Below are 19,633 nucleotides of genomic sequence, written 5' to 3' on the forward strand. Positions count from 1 at the left end.
TAGTCCTGGTCATTGGATTTGCCACTTCTTGTAGAAATGGAATCACAGAATACCCTGAGCTGGAATGGACCCATCCTGACCCATCACTGAGTCCAGCTCCTGGCCCTGCACAGGACACCCCTAGGGACACACCACGGGCCTGGAGCATTGTCCAAACACTTCTTGCACTCTGTCAGGCTTCATGCTGTAACCACTTTCCTGGGGAGCTGTTCCAGAGCCCTTCAACCCCTCTGGGTGAAAAACCTTTTCAACCTAAATATCCCCTGACACAGCTTCATGCTTGCCATAGGATCAGGAATATTATACCCTCTGACCATGCCTGGGGAACTACCCACTGGAGACTGGGCAGCAAATACTCTGAAAGAACCCTCATGTGTGATTGTTTTCCTTTGCAATTCCCATTCCTGTCTCTCTATGGTCAAGGTAGGTTTTCCTTCCCACATTCTTGTGTCCGCTCCATGTTGTCTCAGGTAGAACCACCAGGTACCCAAATCTCCTCCCTCTTCCCGCAAAGGATGCCTACAGTTACCGGCCCTGGGGAATGGAGGGCTTCCAAAGATGGAAGACAGGAAGGAATTACAGATGTGGCTGCCTCATCCCTAGGAATGTTCACGGCCAGGCTGAATGGGACTTTGAGCAACCTGGTCTAGTGAAAGATGTCCCAGTCCCTGGCAGGGGATTTGGAATGAGGTGAGCTTTAATACCCTCCCAACCCAAACCTTTTTATGACCGGTTCTGTGGAAGAAGGCAGATGTAATAAAATGTTTCTGCCGTAGTTTGGCTCTCCAAGGAAAAAGGCCAAAGGTGCAGTTATGAACATTTCCCAACAGATGGCTCCCGAAATACAGAGGGAATGACAGTGCTGAGTGCTTGTATCAGATTTGTCTCACAAATGGAGATTCTGCTGTACCAATGGATCCACGGGCCAGGGCCAGTTGTGTGAGGTTCAACCAGGCCAAGTGCTGGCTCCTGTCCCTGGGTCACAGCAGCCCCTGCAGCTCCAGCTGGGACAGTGGCTGGAAAGCTGCTGAGTGGGAAAGGCCCTGGGGGTGCTGGTCAGCAGTGGCTGAACATGAGCTGGGGGTGCCCAGGGGGCCAAGGAGGCCAAGGACATCCTGAAAGTATCAGCAATGGTGTGGGCAGCAGGAGCAGGGCAGTGACTGCCCCTCTGTGCCGGGCGCTGGTGAGGCCACACCTCAAATGCCATGTCCAGTTTTGAGCCCTTCACTGCAGGAGAGACACTGAGGTGCTGGAGCGAGTCCAGAGAAGGGCAGTGGAGCTGGAGAAGGGTCTGGAGCACGAGTGCTGTGAGGAGCAGCTGAGTGAACTGAGGGTGTTTAGTCTGGAGAAAAACAGGCTCAGAGGGGACCTGATCACTCTCTACAGTGACCTGAAAGGAAGGTGTAGTCAGTCTCTTCTCCCAAACAGCAAGTGACAGGACAAGAGAAATGGCCTCAAGTCGTGCCAGTGGAGGTTCAAGTTGGATATTAGGATAAATTTCTTCATTGAAGGTGTTGTCAAGCATTGAAGCCGGCTGCCATGGCGTGGTGCATGCCGGGGGGTATTTAAAAGATGTGTATCATCAAATCACAGAATGTTTAGGCTGGAAAAGACCTCTAAGGTCATTAAGTCCAAAAATTTAACCAGCACTCCCAAGTCCACCCTAAACCATGTTCCTAGGCACCAGCTCTGTGCATCTTCTTGGAAACTTTCAGGAATGGTGTAGATGGGGCATGTGGAGACACCTATAAACCACTACTGCAGAGAGCAGCTCAGCCAGGCCCCACAGAGGACCAAACCCACCAGAGGGGACACACCAAGCAAGGTGCTCCCTCAAGCACACACACAGGAACTTGAGTGTAGGCAGAACAACTCTGTGACTAGAAACTATTAAACTAATGCTTATAATAAACCTAGCCTAACAAGGTCTGCTCAGATCTCTTGTTACTTCATCCTCTGGGCCCACACTGGCACTGAAAAGGGCTGGTGAGCTTTCACTAAGTGCCATGCAGCCACTCACATTCTCCCCACAGTTCATGCACTGGGCATGGTGTTCTATGGCATGGAATATCCCTCTGGGCAGTTTGGGTCAGCTCTCCTGGCCCTGCCCCCTCCTGCTTTCTTGTGCACCTGCTCCCTGCCAGAGCCTGGGAAACTGAGCAGGGCTTGAGTTAGGGTAAACAGTGCTGAGCAACAGCTGGAACATCAGTGTGCTATCAGCATTATTCTCAACTGAATCCAAATCAGCACTGAACTAGCTACTGGGGAGAAAATGAACTCTATCCCAGATCAAACCACCACTTATTACATACCTTTCACCATGCCAGGTCCCCTGCTTCCCAATGCCCCATTGGCCTTACTGTCTTTTGATATCAGTCTTTTGAACCCTTCCACTGCCTAAAAGAGAGCCTGTAAGAAGGATGGGGAGAGGTTTTTGATGAAAGCATGTAGTGACAGGACCAGGAGTAACGCCTTTAAAGTGAAAGTGGGGGGTTTTAGATTGGATATCAGGAAGAAATTATTTACTGTCAGGGTGGGAAGCACTGGCAGAGGTTGCTCAGAAAATCTGTGGATGCCCCATCACTGAAAGTGTTCCAGGCCAGGTTTGACGAGGCTTTGAGCAACCTGGTCAAGGGGAAGGTGTCCCTGCCCATGCCATGGGGCAGGAATGAGGTGAGCTTTAAGGTCCCTTCCAGCCCAAATCATGCTTTGATTCTGCAATGGCATCATTGCCTCTGTCTATGGACCACCCCTATAAAAGTCCCTTGAAGTTGTTTAGTTCTTGACCTTGGGCTTTATCTGTCCTAAGAGTCTTTCAGGGCAGGAAGGATGGTGTGTGGTGGTGTCACATGTAGAAACCAGCTCTGATTCTGTGCAGGGCTTGGCTGGTTTCACCAAAGCTCATCCTTCCTTAACATGGCAATCAAAGGAGAGCTGGGCTCACATCCCCAAATTCAGAGAGGCAAGGTACCCTGTGATGGTGATGGGCATATCAGTGGCCATGGAAACTATATGCAGTACTATGTAGCAATTAACATCACCCAGTTTAATTTATTGGCTGCTCTCACCCAAAATCAAACCCTCTTGAGCCACACACTGGACTTGAGCAACGGGCACAAGGCCCATGGGTTTTGCTGTCACCTCCTGTCCCTGTGCACAGCTCCTGATGGGAGCACTGTGCAAATATTCCCTGGCATCAGCAGGATTTTCCATGGGTGCCAGTAATGCCTCTGGCTCTCACCCTGCCCCTCCAAGGCCCTTCTGAGAAGAGATGGGCACTGCTCTCTCAGCCCTTCACTGACTGTCCCACTGCCCATGTCAGCCACATCCCAGAGGCCTGAGGGGACAGAGCCCTCACCAGCACTGCTGCCAATCCTTGGCAATGTGGTCAGCACTGCTGAGGCCATGCAGGTGGGAGCAGCCATTCTGTGACCCAAGGAGTCGTGTATTCACTCCCTTCCCCTCCTTATCAGGCCCTGAAGGTCCTGTGCAACAAGTACCAAAACAAACAGATTTCTTCTTCCTCTCCCTGCCAGCCCCAAGGGCACCTGGCCAGGGTGGTGGTGGCAGTGACCCTGGTACACTCTCCCGGCTGTCTGCTGGAGCCCAGCCTGGCACCTCCCATCACAACACACACTGAGAAAGTGTATTTTTCAAAATACTTCTTTATTTCTCTCAATACTGACATTACAAAAAAAAAAAAAAAAAAAAAAAAAGAAGAAAAGAAAAAAAAGAAAATTACAAAAAACCCCACTATAAAACATTCAGGTCTCGTTGAAACCGAGAAAAACAAATCAGCTTGCATTTGCGTGCTGGCCTGTCTTCTCGCTCACCTTGTCCACCACATTTCTCCACATTGAACTCCACAGGGACCAGTGGAGGGAACCAGTGGTCACCCCTGGCTGGCCAAAGCAGGTGATTGATTCAGCAGTGCCTCACAGGTCTCGCCCCACAGGTAACACTGTACAGCTGCGCCCCCAGCCCCAGGGACACCCCACACACAGCCCCCCCACCCCAAGGGACCCCCTGCTTCAAGTTAGTAAAAATTTTTTTTTTTTTTAGGAATTAAAAAAAAAGATTCCCAGGCAGGGGGAGGGGGATATTTTGGCAGGGGTTTTCTTGGCAGTGCTGCAGTGAAAGAGGAGCTGTACAAAGCCAGGTCAAATGTGCCTCCAGCTCCACACCAGCCCTTTCCTGGGAAAAAAAATGGCATGAGGCAGAGTGGGCTGAGAAAGGTAGGAAATATAAAAATTCTCCTGATGGAAATCCAAAGGTTTTAAAAAAATACAGTATTTGAAAATGGAGCCACTAAACAGACTGCCTCATGCACCTCCCAGATCCACCCTGATGTCCAGAAACACCTCCTGAATGAATTGTCCCTGTAGAAAAATATATACACATGACTCTCTCTTCTTATTAGAATCCCTAATTTGACCTGAAACACTAGTGAAACCCACAGCTCTGCTCACGCTTGGCTCTGCTTTTGCACCCAGATTAGTGCTACACGCACACACAACCCCACTCTGGGGGTTTGCTGTTCGTGTGGCTGAATCATCCCCCTTTCAAAAAAAGCCTGGGTGCGTCAGGCCAGTATCCCCAATACAGGCAGAGAAAAACCCTTACGAAGTTTATCTAATGAGCTCTATATATATGTATTTAAAAAATAAAAGCAGCAATGCAAACTCAACACATCTGAAAAAAGAAAGCTCCACCCTGGGCTTTCCCCCCTCCTCCTGCTGGCTGGGCCCTGTGGGCAGCAGGTGCAGGCAAGTGCTGCCCACGGGCACTGGGGACATCCCCGGGCAGGGGCAGGAGGCTGGATGGGCCATCCCCACGTGCTCCGTTGTTTGGCACGGCCGAGGCTCGGTGTAGGCTTGGCACAGGAGAGCGGACCACGGCTGGATTGGTACCGTGGCCCCAAGGTGAGAGATTGTCCAGCTACTGGGGGGGCCACAGGCAGGAGTGACCGGCACCGCGGTGCAGCCGGGACCCCAAACAGCAGCAAGTATCAAAGAGGGGAAGAGAAAAACCAGCAGCGGGGATGCCAGATCCTGCGGAGTCCTATTTACACAGCGCCGGACCCCGGCAAGTCCAGCTTCTTGTGGGAAGAGTGGCCTGAAAAGCAGGTGACATAAAAAACCCACGACACGACGCACCTCCCCAGGCAAAGGGCCCACGGCTCTCGCTCTTGCGAGGCAGAAAAAATGGATCTCTGGGGAGAAAGAAAAGGTTTGGCAGTTGGGGGAGCTGTGGCAGACAGGAGTCTCCCCGTTGTTGGAGTAAAAAACCGGCCAAGAAGGATGGATAGGGGGTGGGTCGGATGGGTTTTTTGGGGGAGAAAAGTAGTGTGAGGGGTTGTTTTTTTCTCTTTTTTTGCATTTAAAAGTGCTGTGACACCTTGGCTCTGTGCAGGCCAGGTGCTGTGGCACACGCGTTTGGAGTATTGCTGCTTTAGAGGAGAGTCCCTGGGCTCTAGGAGCATGGGAGGTGCTGCTTGAGGATCTGTCTCGTCTGGGGAGCTATTCTGTCCGGGAAGCGGATTTTGAACTCCACGATCAAGTCTCCTCGCTGGCTGGGGGCCTTGGGGAAGGGCAGCCCCTCCCCACGTAGTCTCTTCACTGTCCCTGGCTTGATGATGTCGTTGCAGGGGAGTGGGATCACCCGTCCATCGATGGTGGGAATGTTCACAGTGCAGCCGCACAAGGCCTGAGAAAGGAAGAGGGAACAGGCCATCAGATGGGGCTGACTCCCCAAAGCATCCTGACAGCCACACCCTGTACCCCACTGGCTGCTCCCCCAGTTGAACTGCCCTGCTCCTGTGGGTGCCGCCCAAGAGCATTGGATGATGCTCACCGGTGCAAGCACAGCTCTCTATTGGCACCAGCCTGGCCCAACCACCATGAACTGGGCTGCAGGAGCCGTGCAGGAGAGGGGTGCCCCAACTCTCATGGGGGGGAAGGACTCCCCTCCCCACCTGCTGGGCTGCCCAGAAGGCACCACCAGCACCCAGCCACCCACAGCAACAACGCAGGCTAAATTTAGCTCCTTTCCAGCCCTGTCGGCCAGCCTCAGGCAGCCGAAAATCCAGCGGAGATCATGGGATGCTGCCACAGCCCATCAGCTGTCACCCTCCGGAGCATGGCAGCTTTGCCCGGTGCTCGGGGTTATCTATAGCACAACAGCCCATGTCCCCTGTCCCATCCCTGTCACCTACAGCCCCCACAGGGCTACGCCAGCATGGCACAATGGCGTGGCTGTGGCACTGGGCTTCCCTGGCAGCTGGGGGGCTGGAGGGGCTGGTTCCCATCTCCTGTCCCCTCGCACAGCCAGGAGCCAGTGTGGGGGTGCCACCCCTGTGCACCCCAGCCCCCAGCAGCAGCCGCACACCGGCCTGCATTGGCAAGCCACGTGATGCAGGAATGCAGCAAGAAAATCCTTGTGTCCTTAAATAACTCAGACAGCTCTGTCGTACATGTGGGCAGGATCGTCTCCAGGCTTTCAGCAAGGGCTGAGCGAGAGGACTGCGGAACGATGCTTCTGGAAGGGGGTGGGGGCTGGGGGCTTGCTGAGCTACAGCCTCGAGCTTCCATGTGGGGAACAGCACAGGTCTGTCCCTCTGAACTGGGTCCTGGGAGTCCCAGCCCTCCCAAAACACCCTGCAAGGTGAGTGGAGAAAGATGCAATTGCTGTTTCTGGGGTAGGTGGGGGAATGTTCTGCATTCCCCCCCTCTGCCAGGAAAAGCCTCCAAAGGCAGAGCAGCAACAGGCACCAGGAGAAACACCTCATGCTGGCCACTGGCTCTGAGATGATGGATGGGGCTTCTGCAGCAGAACCAAGGCTTTGAACCAGAGGGCTTGCACTGGGATCTGTGCCAGAGCTGGTTCAGGGTCTTTGTTGAGTGGAGAACAGGGGAGAAGGTCCTATCTCCTTTGCATGGCTCATCTGCACAGGCCTCCTCCTGGAGAGGGTGTCCTCCAGGGATGAAGTCTTCAGCCTGCAGGAGGATGCCATCACCAGCTCTGTGTGAGCAGTAGGTGCTTGGCTGATCTCCAGCAGGTTGAGGGGAAAACAAAGCACAACCTCCCCACATTAAGGAGTTTGTGCTGTGCATTCAGGCACGGATGCCAAAGCCCTCCTGCTCGCTGGTGCCCAGTGCAGTGTGCCATGGCTGCAAGCACCCATGTGTGCCAAGAAAGGACATCTCCAGCCACAAAACAGAAAGGAGGACAAGAAGTCCCTGTGGGAACACGTGGATGGGGAAAGCAGGCAGAGATGTGAGCAGAAGCGGGCGGTAACAGCGAAGGCAGACAGGATCTTAATGTTTCCTTCCCAGAGCCAAGACGCAAGAATCCGAGGCGATCGCTCCTCCGCCGTATGTCCCTGTTTTTCATTCTTCTTGCTCAACTTTGCTGGCATTTGGGAAAACAGTTGCTGAAGTAACACCAGTAACCGCGGGAGCTACCCCGCATCCTAGAAAGAGGCTTGGTTTATCCCTGGGGATGAAATCACCCTGGGTTTGAGCACCGTGCTGTGCGAGCAGAGCTTTATCTAGGTCAACACTGGGTCCTCCTCCGCTCGTGGCGAAGCCGCTGGGGCGGGCGTCGGCACCGGCCGCGTCCCAGTCGGGATGAGCCGGGGCGCGGATGCTTCGAGGAAGGTGACGCCAGGTAAAGGATGGAAAGCGGGATGGTGCCCAGGGCAGGCATTAGGCAGCAGCCAGGAGGGCAGGACGCCCTGCCGGCAGCACTGCCTCCAAGACAGGCAGCTGCTGGTGGAGCTGTGCATCTCCGCCCTCCCACAGCTCCCCGCTGCAGCACGCGCCTCTGATTTTAGGAAGGAAGACAATGAGTCCCCGGAAAAGCACTCCTACATCTGTGATTCTGCAGCAGACAGGTGGCAAAATGCCTGCACTGCCCCAGCCAAGCACCCAGCAGGGCCAGGACTCAAGGGCTGGGAAGGCCCTCCAGTACCCATCACCTGCCAGCTCTCCTGATGGCACTATGTTCTCTCATGGCAGTGGCAGAGACTAAAACTCAGGCTAGAAGAGGCAGCCTTTCAAGGCAGAAGGTGCAAGAAGACACCTAAGGCTACAGCCAGAGGCTGAGGAGATGGAGAAGTTGTGCTCTGTCACATACTGAGGTGGTAGCATACAGAATTGGAGAGCTCCCAGTATGTGCTCGTGCTCCAGAGCACTTAAGGAACTTCTTTTCCTGGAAGACAAACGCAGCAGAGTATCACACTGTCCTGGCAAGCAGCAGGCTGGGGATGACAGTCAGCCAGACCAGCAGCCCCATGAGGATGGGTTTGTGCTGGGGGAGGTCAGAGACCAGAAATTCCAGCTGAGAGAGATAAGGAATTGCCTGGACCATTAATTTTCTGCTTTGTGTCTACATTGTGCAAATCTACTGCCAGCATGCAGGCCTTGCTCATGGAGGTCACAGGTGTCCAACACTTCTGGTGCACTTCTCGAGCACATTTCTCCAGTTACTGCTCAAAAAGTCAACTCCAGGCAGGAGTCCCTCCACCCCGGCCAGTGCACAGACTTGGGCTAACATGGTCTGGGCATCAGCACAGCCAGGTCAGATAAAAGGAATGATCAGAAGGAAATATCTGAGATAAGGCATGCACTGCTCCATAAATAAGGCAGTCTCTCCCGAGTATTTCTGGACTGGAGATCCAGGAGAACCAGCTACTGCAGGAATAAACCTCTGCACTTTGCACTGTGAGGGAAACTCCTGAGTCTGCAGTATCAGTGGAGCTGAGGTTGCCTCAGGAGTGCCCAGCTCTGCCTTGCCCATGTGCTTTTTGCCCCCAGTACACTCAGGTCACAGCCTGAGCTGGGATGCAGAGCCATCACAGAGCCCTCCTGACTTCCTGGCACACTTCACAAGATCATGTTTTCCTGCCTCAGGTCTGGCCCATTGAGCTTATTTCTATTCAATGCATTTGAGAACATAAATCTGCCTTTGGGAAGGAAAAAAAAAATCAGCTCATTAAGAAGACAGACAGCGTCTACCGTCTGAAAGGAACAGCAAATGGCAGCTGCCAAAAATGTCAACGTTAAATGCAGCTGCCAGCTGGGATTTATTAAAAGGTAGTTTTACAGCAGCAGTGGCGAACAGCACATCTTGTACTGAGGTAATCTTCCCTTTCCTCTCCCACCTTCGTGCAGATTGCTGGATGATCTGTTGCATCCATGTAGCCCTGCCGTGACCTCCAGGACTGGCAGCCTGGAAGTGTTGAGTTTTACTCATTGCCTGGGTTTTTAATTTGTTTGGTTGCTCATCTAGGAAAGCCAGAATCAAAGAAAACAGCTAAAGCACTGCTCAGGGAGGGCAAAAGATTACTTTCCTCCATGTCACCCTGCTCTCTGCACATGGGAAGAAGCACCTGGTGCAACCCTAGGCAGTAACTAAGCCACAGCAGGCTCAGCTACAGGAAAAGCAGGAATCACACTGATGCCACCCAACCGGGGTTTTCTCTTACTCCTACAGAGGATGTGCCCTTTGTTCCACATGTGAATATCCTATGCTAAAACAGAAGAACAAGACATATGAAGAAGGGAGGAAATGGATAAAATGAGCCACCTGAATTGGCTCAAGAAGTGAGGTGTATTCCGCAGGGACTGCAGCATCAGCGTCCCACCCCTGGCATGGAAGTCAAACACCTCCAAAGCCAAGACCAAGTTGGCCTCTGCAGCTCTTGTCTTGCGACCTACCTGGTCTTTCCTATCCAGAGCAGGAGAAGGACTGCCTCCCATCTTGGCCCCAAAGGCCATGAACCAGTGCCACCCCACATCCCATGGGATTTACCACCTGTACCCACCTCTTTAAGACTGATGTTTGCCGTGTAGATCACGTTTGTCCCGTCCCTCTTGAAGTGCGAGTGAGGCTTGTCCTTGAGGATGAAGACGATGTCTGCAGGGATGTTGTCTGGAGTGGCATCCCCTTCTTTGGGGAAGGTGATTTTGGTTCCCTCCTTCCAACCTCGTTTGATGACAATGTTTAGGATCTTGTCCTCAGTCCGCATGGTCCGGCCATCAGCGTTGAGCCTTCTGCGAGTGATCTTCATCCTCTTGGTGGATCCGTGGTAGATCTCTTCCAGGGACACCTTGAGTTCGTGGATGACAGGTGGGTCCTGGACCTTCCTCCGCGTGTGCAGGGACTCCTGGTGCCGCCGGTGAACCCCATTAATGCCGTTGAAGCCGAACCGGCCAAAGGCACTGAAAGGGTCATCGTCATCATCCATATCCATGTCTTCCTGGTCAAAGCCATTGAACATCCGGGAGCGGCTGCTGGCGAAGAAGATGTCGAAAGGGTTGGAGCCTCCGAAGAAGGATGCGAAGGTGGCATGGGGGTCTCCATGGAAGGTGTAGTGGAAGGTGTTCCCTGAGCCACCTGAAGAGCCACCTCCAGTTTTGAGACCTGGAAGACAAGGGGGAAGAGGAGACATGAACGCTCCCTGTGGGAAAATGCTCTGCAGGGACTGCACTGCCCAGGTGGGAGAATGGCCTCTGCCACCTCCTTCCACCCTCTCCTGAGTGTGCAGACCACCTCCAGCCCAACCACTGTGAAGGCACCATCTCACACAGTCTCATTCCTACACTCTACAAACTCACAATCCATTCAGGTTTCATTCCCTCTATCCCTACTGAAGAAACTTCTTTGATTCTCTCCACCTTATTCATCTAATTTTAATTTAAAAAATATCCTGATCAGTCCATCTCCATTGTTCCCCATGAGCAGGCTCCTTCCTACCTTAATTGTCTTATCTCTGAGACTGGATATTAGGAAAAATTGCTTCACAGAAAAGTTGGTCAGGAACAGGCTGCCTAGGGAAGTGATAGAGCCACCATTCTTGGAAGTGTTCAAAAGGTGTGTGATGTGGCTTAGTGATGAACATGGCACTGCTTCATTAAATGATCTTAGAGATCTTCTCCACGCTCAGTGACTCTACAGGCAGGTGCAGGTGAGCAGACCTCCAGGTGGGCATGCAACTCCCTGCACACTGGCTGTATAAAATGCCAGGTAAGCTCCAGGTTTGAATCATTTAGCAACCTTTCCCATGGGAAACTCCACTGCCAGGTCCCAGGCTGAGCCTGACGTGAGAGCAACTCATCCCAAGTCCCAAAGAGTCAAGGCACATGACAAATGCCCCCCAAAGAGGTCACACATGCTCTGCAAGGCTATTTTTGATCAGCAGGGTTGGGAAGGGTTAAGCCAAGCCTAGCTCAGGGACTATTTTCAGGGCACACCAGTGACAGTGAAGGACTATTTCTGACAGGCAGTCCTTTGTCCCAACCCCCCATGCTCTGTCCACAGCAGGACAAGTTTCGGGGTCTCTTCTGAGTGCTGAAGTATTCTGGCTGGGCTGAAGGGGCTTTCCCACTTCACCTTGCCCACAAAGCATGTATGACCCTGAAGCTCCTCAAAATGCTGACCTTCATTGCCCAAAAAAAAGGGAAACAAAACAGGTGGGGAAGGTCATAGAACATGAGAGGTTAAACAAAGATGGGACATGGGGGAACTTGGTCTTTAACTTGATGGGGCAGCAAGGGAGCTCTTACCCTCTTCCTTAATTCACTCTTATTTTAGATGCCTGCAGGCGACAGGGATTTGCCAAATCTCCAGTGAGCCCCACTCCTAATAGACTGTACAGCCAGGAGGTTTCACCTTTAATCCCATGACGCCAGCCTGAGCGGGGTCCGATTTCATTGAGGCCTCCCGGGAAAAGCTGGTTTCCCACTTGAGAGAGTCTCTTCTCATTTTACAGGGCAGCAAATCACTGTGCTCTGTGCATCCATCACAGCCCTGACATAACTAATGGGTCAACAATTAACCCACTGCTGCTTAATCCCGCCGGTGGCTTGTGAGGGGATGCACCTGCCCGAGAGAGGAGCTGCCTCTTCCACCCAGCAGCCTGCTCCTGCCAGACCTCCTGCTCTTTTAAGCACCCAGGCCCTGGGCTGATTAATGCAGATGCTATTCGGCACTCTCCTCGAATGGGGCTGCACTCTTCCATCATCGACTAATAAGGCCGCCTGCCTTGGAGCGGCTCTCCTCCTCCTCCTCCTCCTCCATGCCAACCACCAGACAACAGCAGCCGCTTGGTTTCAAAACAAGGGCCTATTACTTAAATTGGGAAAAGCTTTGAATCCTCTAGGTCAGCCTGTACCAGGGAGGACAGTGGGACCAGTGCCCAAGTGCAGGGGGAGTGTGGGCAGAAGCAGTACGTCTCTGCTGTGTTATTTAGGTCATTTAAAGAGCTGCTAACAAATTACCTTAGGTACAACCCAGGAGGTGAGCTCCTTCAATTTCTCAGCTGGCACCCAACGTTCTGGGGCAGAGGGCAGGAGGAGCCCAGCCACCCCAGGAAGCAAGCTGACAAATTGCTGTAAAAGTAGCCTGGGGAAGAGTGGGATGAGAGGTGATTTCTGCCACCTGTGGAGCCTTCACTCTCTCTGATTCTTTGGCAACCAGTCCCATTTTAGGAGCAGGCATGAAATACTGAAACATCTCTCTGTGAAAACCCTCCCTCACCTCTAAAACAGATTTGGACCCCACATCCCTGCCTCCCAGTGGGTAGTGCCTATCCCCTTACCTTCCTCCCCATACTGGTCGTACACAGCTCGTTTCTTGGGGTCACTCAGGACGTCATAAGCCTCCGCAATCTCCTTGAACTTCTCCTCAGCGTTGGGGTCTTTATTCTTATCAGGGTGATATTTGAGGGCCATTTTCCGATAGGCCTTCTTGATTTCATCTTCGTTGGCACCGCTCTGGATGCCCAAAATCTTGTAGTAGTCCTTCCCCATGATGGCAACGCTGCTGGGAGCCGAGTACTTATTCCTGAAAGGAGAAAGACAGCTCTTCGTGAGGTGAAAATCACATAGGGGCAGCTGGGGACGGGACTGGCACACACTTATTGCGGAGACGATGCTCCCTGTGTCCCACGGGCCAGCAGCACCAAAGCCGGATCAAGTCCACGCTTCCCAACAGAGGTCAGAGCCCCGGTGCCAGAATGTATCCCAGCTGTGGTTTTATCCTGCTGAGCCCCTTGGCCGGGACGGGCAGACTCATCTCTGAGGCTGACAGGGAGAGAGAGCTCAAGTCGGGGCACGGTGCTATTATAGGGGCCACGCCACTGCTAACGTCAGGCCAGGACCACGTCCCTGTCCATCCCCCCCGGCTGAGTCAGGAGGGCTGAGCTATGTCCAAATGTAGCTGCCGGCCTGTGTCCACCCCCTTGCCTGGTTCTCTCCCAGCTGGGGACCTGAGACCCAAGTCAGGGTGATGACAGCAGGTTTTGGAGGCTGAAAGCAGTGGCAGGGACCATGTTGTGCCTTCACCTTAGAGGAACTTCAAACATTTTGTTCCTGAAAGCAATTGGCATTCAGCTGGAGATAAGCGCCTCCAGCTGTCAGAGCCATAATTTGTATTTAGCGGAGAGGGAACGGAGCCGTTAGACAGAAACATCTTGTGATGGTGGGAGGGCTTTTTTCTTTTTCTGTTTTAAAAAAAAACCCAACACTTTCTAGCCTGACTTGCACTCCCCAGCTGGATCTTGCAGTAAGGCAGGAGCTCAGGGCTCACTTGCTGCATCGCGCGGGGGCTGAGGCTGTGCCCATGCCTATACTAAGGCATGGAAAACCCGGTGGCCGTAATTCATCCCCCAGTCACCACTGGAGCCACAGCCACCCAGGGAGCAGCCAGGGGGACGGCAGGGCTGCTCCTCCAGGCAGAAGCTAACAGGTCCCATGCCTCTCCCCAGATGTTTCCCACTGCTCCTCGACTTTTGGTTATCTGACAGCAAACACTTGACACCCCGAACTGCAGGGTCTGGCCTGGCCCCTCTCACACTCAGTGCTGACCCTGCTTCTCCCAGGTGCTGCCCTTGCACTCCCACTGCTCACATCCTGCTCCCTGCTACAGTCCAGTTTCACCCTATACTTGCTCCAAAGACACCTGAGCCACCCCAATCCACTGTGCCCCTCCAGCAGAGGGATTATGGAATGGGGTGTGAGTTTTGGCCCTTTCCTTCACCATCATACAAGCTACCAGATGTTCTCCCCACCCTTACTCTCTGTCCATGAGGTCCCATTGGAGGTCACAGAGGGATCTTCCAATCACCACAGCTCGATCAAGGGTGGCCATGCTCCCCAAGGATCCATGCTTGGGTGCTGCTCTAAGCATCGGGCAGCCACATCAAGCATCCAACACTTGCCTTGGGCCATGCCCTGGGTAATGACCCCCTACAGGAGCTTGGAAATTGGCCCCACATTTGGCCACCTCCATCCAAACCACCAACTTCTGCTCTTTTTTGCTCCAGCTGTGGAGGAGAAGCTTTGCTGCAGATGGGGAGGGGGGCTAAGGCACCCCTGAAGGACACAGTGAAGGGAGATGGGGGCATCTGCAAACACTGTACAACAGCTCAGGCAGCACAGAAGAGGTGGGAGGAGGTCCCTGGGGGCATAAAGAGCATCTGACAGCGTCTCCTGTGGCAGCTCCCGGATGCCAGCACATTTCTATACCAGCTCCTGCATGCAGAGATGCCAGCAGCACCCAGCCCACACAGGTGCTGGGGGATGCTCTGCCCCCAGCCCACATCCACCTCCCCATTTACCCTCCCTAAGTGCTGGGGAAGCTGCAGGAGACCTGGTGTGAGCAACCAGCAGGAGAACCAAGAGCTATCCTGTCCATTCTCCACACCAAAGGTCACTCCAATACCCCACATCCCCACAGCAACCTCCAGTGGAGGGCACGGGCTCCCTGAGGCTGGTACTGGGATGATGATTTGGCCCTGTCTCGCCCTGTTGCTGACCCTCCCACAGCGAGAGCAAACCAAGCAGCGCTAAAGATAACCCATCACACCCTAGCTCCAGCAACACAGAGCAGACAAACCTTCAGCTCTCACTGCCCAGGGATCTCAGTGTCTGGCTCTGACCCCACAGAGCCCAACCTGACAGCACCACTGGGACACCCTCATCCAGCCAAAACCCCAAAGTGTTTCCCATGAAAAGACATCCCAAAAATGCAAAATTCTGTCGCTACCCACAAGATCTCTGGTCTTGCCCACCGAGAGGTCTTTGGCCAGGGTGGGGATGCCTGATAGGATCTCTGACCTGACCAAGGACCCCTTCGTCTGGCTGGGCATGGGGAAGGGAATTTCTGTACCGAAATGCATCCCGGTGCCGCGTTTACCGTGCCAGAGAGGACCAGGTGCCGGAGGGTGACCCGGTGGGTTAAGGCACACTCCCGAGGCTCAGCTCACATGCACAATTGTGGTAAAACACGACTCTGTCCCCGCAGAGCCTCCCTCCTTCCCTCCCACCTCTCTGGGATCAGCTGCGCCTTGCCACCGATCTTCTCCCCCTTCTGCTCAGTCATCCTCTCCTGACTTCCCATTTAACCCCCTCGGGAGCGGTTGGGGGGGGGTTTCAGGCAGGCAAAGGCATTCCTGTACCACCCTTGCAAATCAGATGTCCCCAGATAATTCACGGCCACCCTGCCTTGGTGAAAACCACAGGCATTCCCCTGCCCTGCCGAGCCAGCCTAACCTCCATCCTCCTCTTGCAACCACACCAAAAGAAAAAAAAAAAAATTAAATAAAGAATAAATCTTTGTTCCGGCCCCGCACATGACATCAGCCCGAGCAACCGCTGGGCTAGCGCGCCAGCTGAATAGCGATCGTTTGACATAATCCCTCTGCTCGGCAGTCATCTAAGGGAACTAACCCACCCTGGCAACGGCACAAGATTTTTTTTTTGCCTCATCTCGGGGTGCAAGGTCACCGCGGGATGCCAGGGACAGGCACTGATGGTTTAACGAGGACACAAGGTCGAGAGGCGGAAACCCACTTACCGAAACTTTACGAACACATTCATAGTCCAAGCTGTCATTTTTAAAGGCTCTAGCTTTATTTTAAACATCGCGGCTGTCCGCAGGCGGCGGCAGGTGCTGTGTGCCCGGCCGGGAGGCACTGGAGGGCGGGAGGAGGGTGGCGGGGCAAAAGGCGCTGGCTCGTGCCGGGGATGCCGCCGCCGCCAAGGGATGCTCTGCTGGCGAGTCCCCCCCTCCAGCTCCTCCGGCACACCCAAAGGGCAGCTCTTCGCCAGCCCGGCAGCCGTGGTTGGCTCTGACCTCGCTCCCAGGATGGCTCTGAAAGGGCTCCTCCGGTGGACGCGGTGCCGCCGGGGAGCTGCCGTCCTTTGTGTGCTTCCCAGCCGCGCACGGAGAGACCCTTCAATGGAGTCACTCGCCGCGCCGTGATTTTCCTTTTAATTGGTTTCTTGACGCTTTCTCGTTAAACGGACAGATTAAGACACTTCTGCTTAATCCGTCAGTTGCAGCATTCCTCTTCTCCGCTGCCACAAGGCACCCGGCCGCCTGGTACCGTCACGTCCCCCACGCAGCCCCCTCCAAGGAGCGCAGGGAGCGCAGCCAGGAGCCCCCCGGTGTCCCCAGAAACGACTCTGCTGACGCCCAGGGCTGAGCACCCGCCAGGCGAATCGGGTAGGGAGAAAAGTAGGGCGGCGTTGATATGGAAAAAAGTCACGTTAACCAATGTGCACCTCCCCAGCTTTTCCCGTTCGGATGCATGGGGGTCCCTGTGTCCCCCGCACCGGCCGCCGGCACCGGTCCCCCGGCAGAAGGGATTTGAGTGCCGCATTCCCGCCCGGCGTCCCGGGCTCCCCGTGGCGGCAGGGCAGCGGGAAGGGGACGGTGCGTCCCCCGAGCCCACGGCGCAAAACCTACTTCTGAGAAGTCACCTTCAGGCACGCCAAAGAAAGCTAATGCCACCGCGTCCCCTCGTCTGTCACCGTCACTCGCAGGCCACGGAGAGCATCCTCTCCAGAAGCTCTACACCGAAACTAGGCAGCCGTACCGGGGGTACCGCCAGGGCAGCTCCTGCATCCCACCCGCGGCAAGCGAAGCAGCCGGGCGGGCGACAGCCCCATCCCGCCGTGTCCCCAGGGGCTGCAGTCCCGCCGGGCTCTGAGCCGGCGGGGTCCGGCCCGGCGCGGGTGCCGAGGCAGCGCATACCTCTCGGCGCGGCTCCAGAAGAGCAGGATTGCCGGCATGGTAGCGTATCCCGGGCTCAGTCAGAGAGCTGCTGGGGATCTTGTCGCGCCGGGGCAAGCAGAGGCACCCGTGCCCGTGCTGGATGGCAGTCTCAGGCAACCAGGCAGCAATGTCATGACTACCCGCAATGAATCATCCCCTCCCCGAGCCCCCACACGCACCGCCCGCCTCCCCCTCCCCACCGACAGCCCCACTGGGGTGCCGGCACCTGCGTGGGGACGGGGTTAACCCTCCCCTCGCTGCCTCTGCCAGCACAGCCCCCGCTGCCAGCCCCGCCGGCGGCCGCCTCCTGCATGGGCACGGAGCAGGACCCCCGCCCAGAATGTCCCCAGAGAGGGTCCCAGATCCCCACAGCCACCAAGTGCTGTCTCCTGCGTGGGGATGGTGTCAAGTACCACCTGAGATCACCCCCGACAAGGTCCCCCATTTTCCAGACCTATCTGGTGCTGGCTCTTGGCTGGAGATGGGGTCAAGCCCCTCACAGTGTCTCCCCAAGTAGGTTCCTCTCTTTGCAGCCACACTCGGCTGCTCACAGCTGTGTGGAGATAGGGTCAAGCCCCCCATGCTGCCTCCCCGTGTAGGGCACCCCAATTCCAGAGTCACCAGGATGTTCACAATGGCATGGGGATGGGTTTGAACCCCCCCAGTGCACGGACCACCACCCCATGCCCCCCACCCAGCCCCACTGTGGGGCTAAGAACTTCAGGGGGATCGGGTTTGTCCCCCTCCCGAGCCCAGAGGCGCTATCCTTTTTAGGGGCTGTCACACACACAGGGGTTCACTCATGCTTTGTGCCCCAGAGCACAGACCCACAGGGTCCAGGGGTGACCCCCTGTCATGATCAAGCCCCACTGGGACCCACTGTCTGCCTCAAGAGGAAAGCAGGTTAACCCTTTCCTCCTGGTCAGCCCTCCCAGGAGACACTGTCACCTCGACTGAGGACAGGGGTTAACCCCTTCCATGCTGGTCCCTCTCACCGTGTTACTGTCACCTGGGTGGGAGGTTACCAACTCTCTCACCAGCCAGTTCAGCCCCACTGGGATACACAGGTACCCCCAGGGCGGTGGTGGAGGGCTGCTGACCCCTTCCAGGCCACACCACATAGCTCAAACAGAGCACATTATTCCCTCCAAAGTGAAACAGGAGAGAGGGATTAACCCTAACCTCACCAGCCTCTCCAGCTCCACAGGGCTGTACTGCAGCCCCGTGGCAGGGGGTGTCACCCTCTCTCTCCCTGCCCCACTTGGATGCACTATCTCTGTTAGGGGGCACGGGGATTAACCCCTTCCTGACACACTCTTCAGGCCCACAGGGACACATGGTCACCAGGTAGGGCAGTTAACCCAGTTGACCCTGACCCACAGCCCCACCAAGAAACCCTGACAGCCCACAGGAGCCAGAGATGCCAACTCCTTCCTCCCCCACCTTCAGCCCCATAGAGACTCCGTGTCACCCCATGGTGGCAGAACAGGCTGGCTACCCTCTGCTCCCCACCCACGAAGGGGCAAAGGGGCTAAGCTCTCAGACCCACTGCCAAACCCTATCAACCCTTCGGGCAGAGGCTGATCCTGCCAGGCCCTGGGGACACCCTGCCACTTCATAAAGCAGAGGTTTGGCCCCCAGAGCAGGACAGACTGTCACCCCATGGGTGGAGTGGGGCAAGCACCCCCTCCCAGCCCTACAGGGACATGCTGTCACCCCATGGGCAGAGGGGCCAATCAGCCCCGCAGTGATACCCTGCCACTCCTCGGGGCGGGGGAACTGACCCTCCCCAGCCCCACAGTGACATTCCACCATCCCCACAGGCCAGGGGGACTGATGACCCCCCAATTTCATGGCAACAACTTGTCACGCACGGCGCAGGACACTGACGGCTGAGTCCCACAGCAACCCCTGTCACCCCCAGGGCAGGGGGACTGACCCCACAGCGACACGCTGCTAACCCCAGACAGGGGCACTGCCCCCCACCCCAGGGTGACCCTTTGTTACCCCCCGCCGGTCCCACAGGGGCACCCTGTCACCCGGGCTGAGGGAGACTGACCCCCGCCCAGCCCCACGGCAACACCCTGTCACCCCACGGCCCCACCCCACAGTGACACCGGGGTGACATGATCCCCCCCACCCACAGCGAGCCGCTTCGCTCTGTGGGGCACTGGAGCTGACCCCTCCCTGCCCCTCGGCAACAACTTGTCACCCCTTGGCAGTCCCGCAGTGCCGCCCTGGCACCCCGCAGGCAGGCGGGCTGGCCCCGGGCCGGGCCGGGCTGCGGGGGTCGCTGTGGGGGTGCGGGGGCGGTCGGGGGAGCCCCCCCGGCACTCACCGCTCCCGCTGTCCCGGGGCGCCGCGCGCTCGCTGGGCCGCCCCCGCCCCCGCCCCCCGGCCGCCACGTCAGGGGAGTCCCGCCCGCGCGCGCCACGCCCCCGTTGGCCCGGGGGGCTGTCCATCGCCGCACCGCGCCGCGCTGATTGGTCTTCTCTGAAAGGGAGGCGGGGCGAAGGCGGGTCCCCGCCGCTCCCCTGCCCGTCTCTCCCCCCCTTGCCGCGCAGTCGCCGCC

General features: G+C 55.9%; 1 protein-coding gene across 4 annotated transcripts; it reads right to left on the reverse strand.

Annotated features, from left to right (window-relative positions):
• Positions 1–3,697: 3,697 nt before the first annotated feature.
• Positions 3,698–19,408, reverse strand: DNAJB5 (DnaJ heat shock protein family (Hsp40) member B5). 4 transcript variants are annotated; one of them, XM_059493033.1, is made up of 4 exons: positions 19,400–19,408; positions 12,602–12,846; positions 9,827–10,425; positions 3,698–5,706 (listed from the first exon to the last, which is right to left on the reverse strand). In XM_059493033.1, the coding sequence occupies exons 2-4, from the start codon at positions 12,810–12,812 to the stop codon at positions 5,473–5,475; spliced, it is 1,044 nt and encodes a 347-aa protein (XP_059349016.1). In that variant the 5' UTR covers positions 12,813–12,846; positions 19,400–19,408; the 3' UTR covers positions 3,698–5,472. The 4 variants fall into 4 exon arrangements, with proteins under 4 accessions (XP_059349016.1, XP_059349014.1, XP_059349013.1 ...); XM_059493031.1 differs by lacking the exon at positions 19,400–19,408 and adding an exon at positions 17,041–17,218; XM_059493030.1 differs by lacking the exon at positions 19,400–19,408 and adding an exon at positions 15,859–16,348.
• Between the last annotated feature and the right edge of the window lie 225 nt (positions 19,409–19,633).

This window comes from Ammospiza nelsoni, chromosome Z (genome assembly GCF_027579445.1).
Source record: "Ammospiza nelsoni isolate bAmmNel1 chromosome Z, bAmmNel1.pri, whole genome shotgun sequence".
Lineage (NCBI taxonomy): Eukaryota > Metazoa > Chordata > Aves > Passeriformes > Passerellidae > Ammospiza > Ammospiza nelsoni.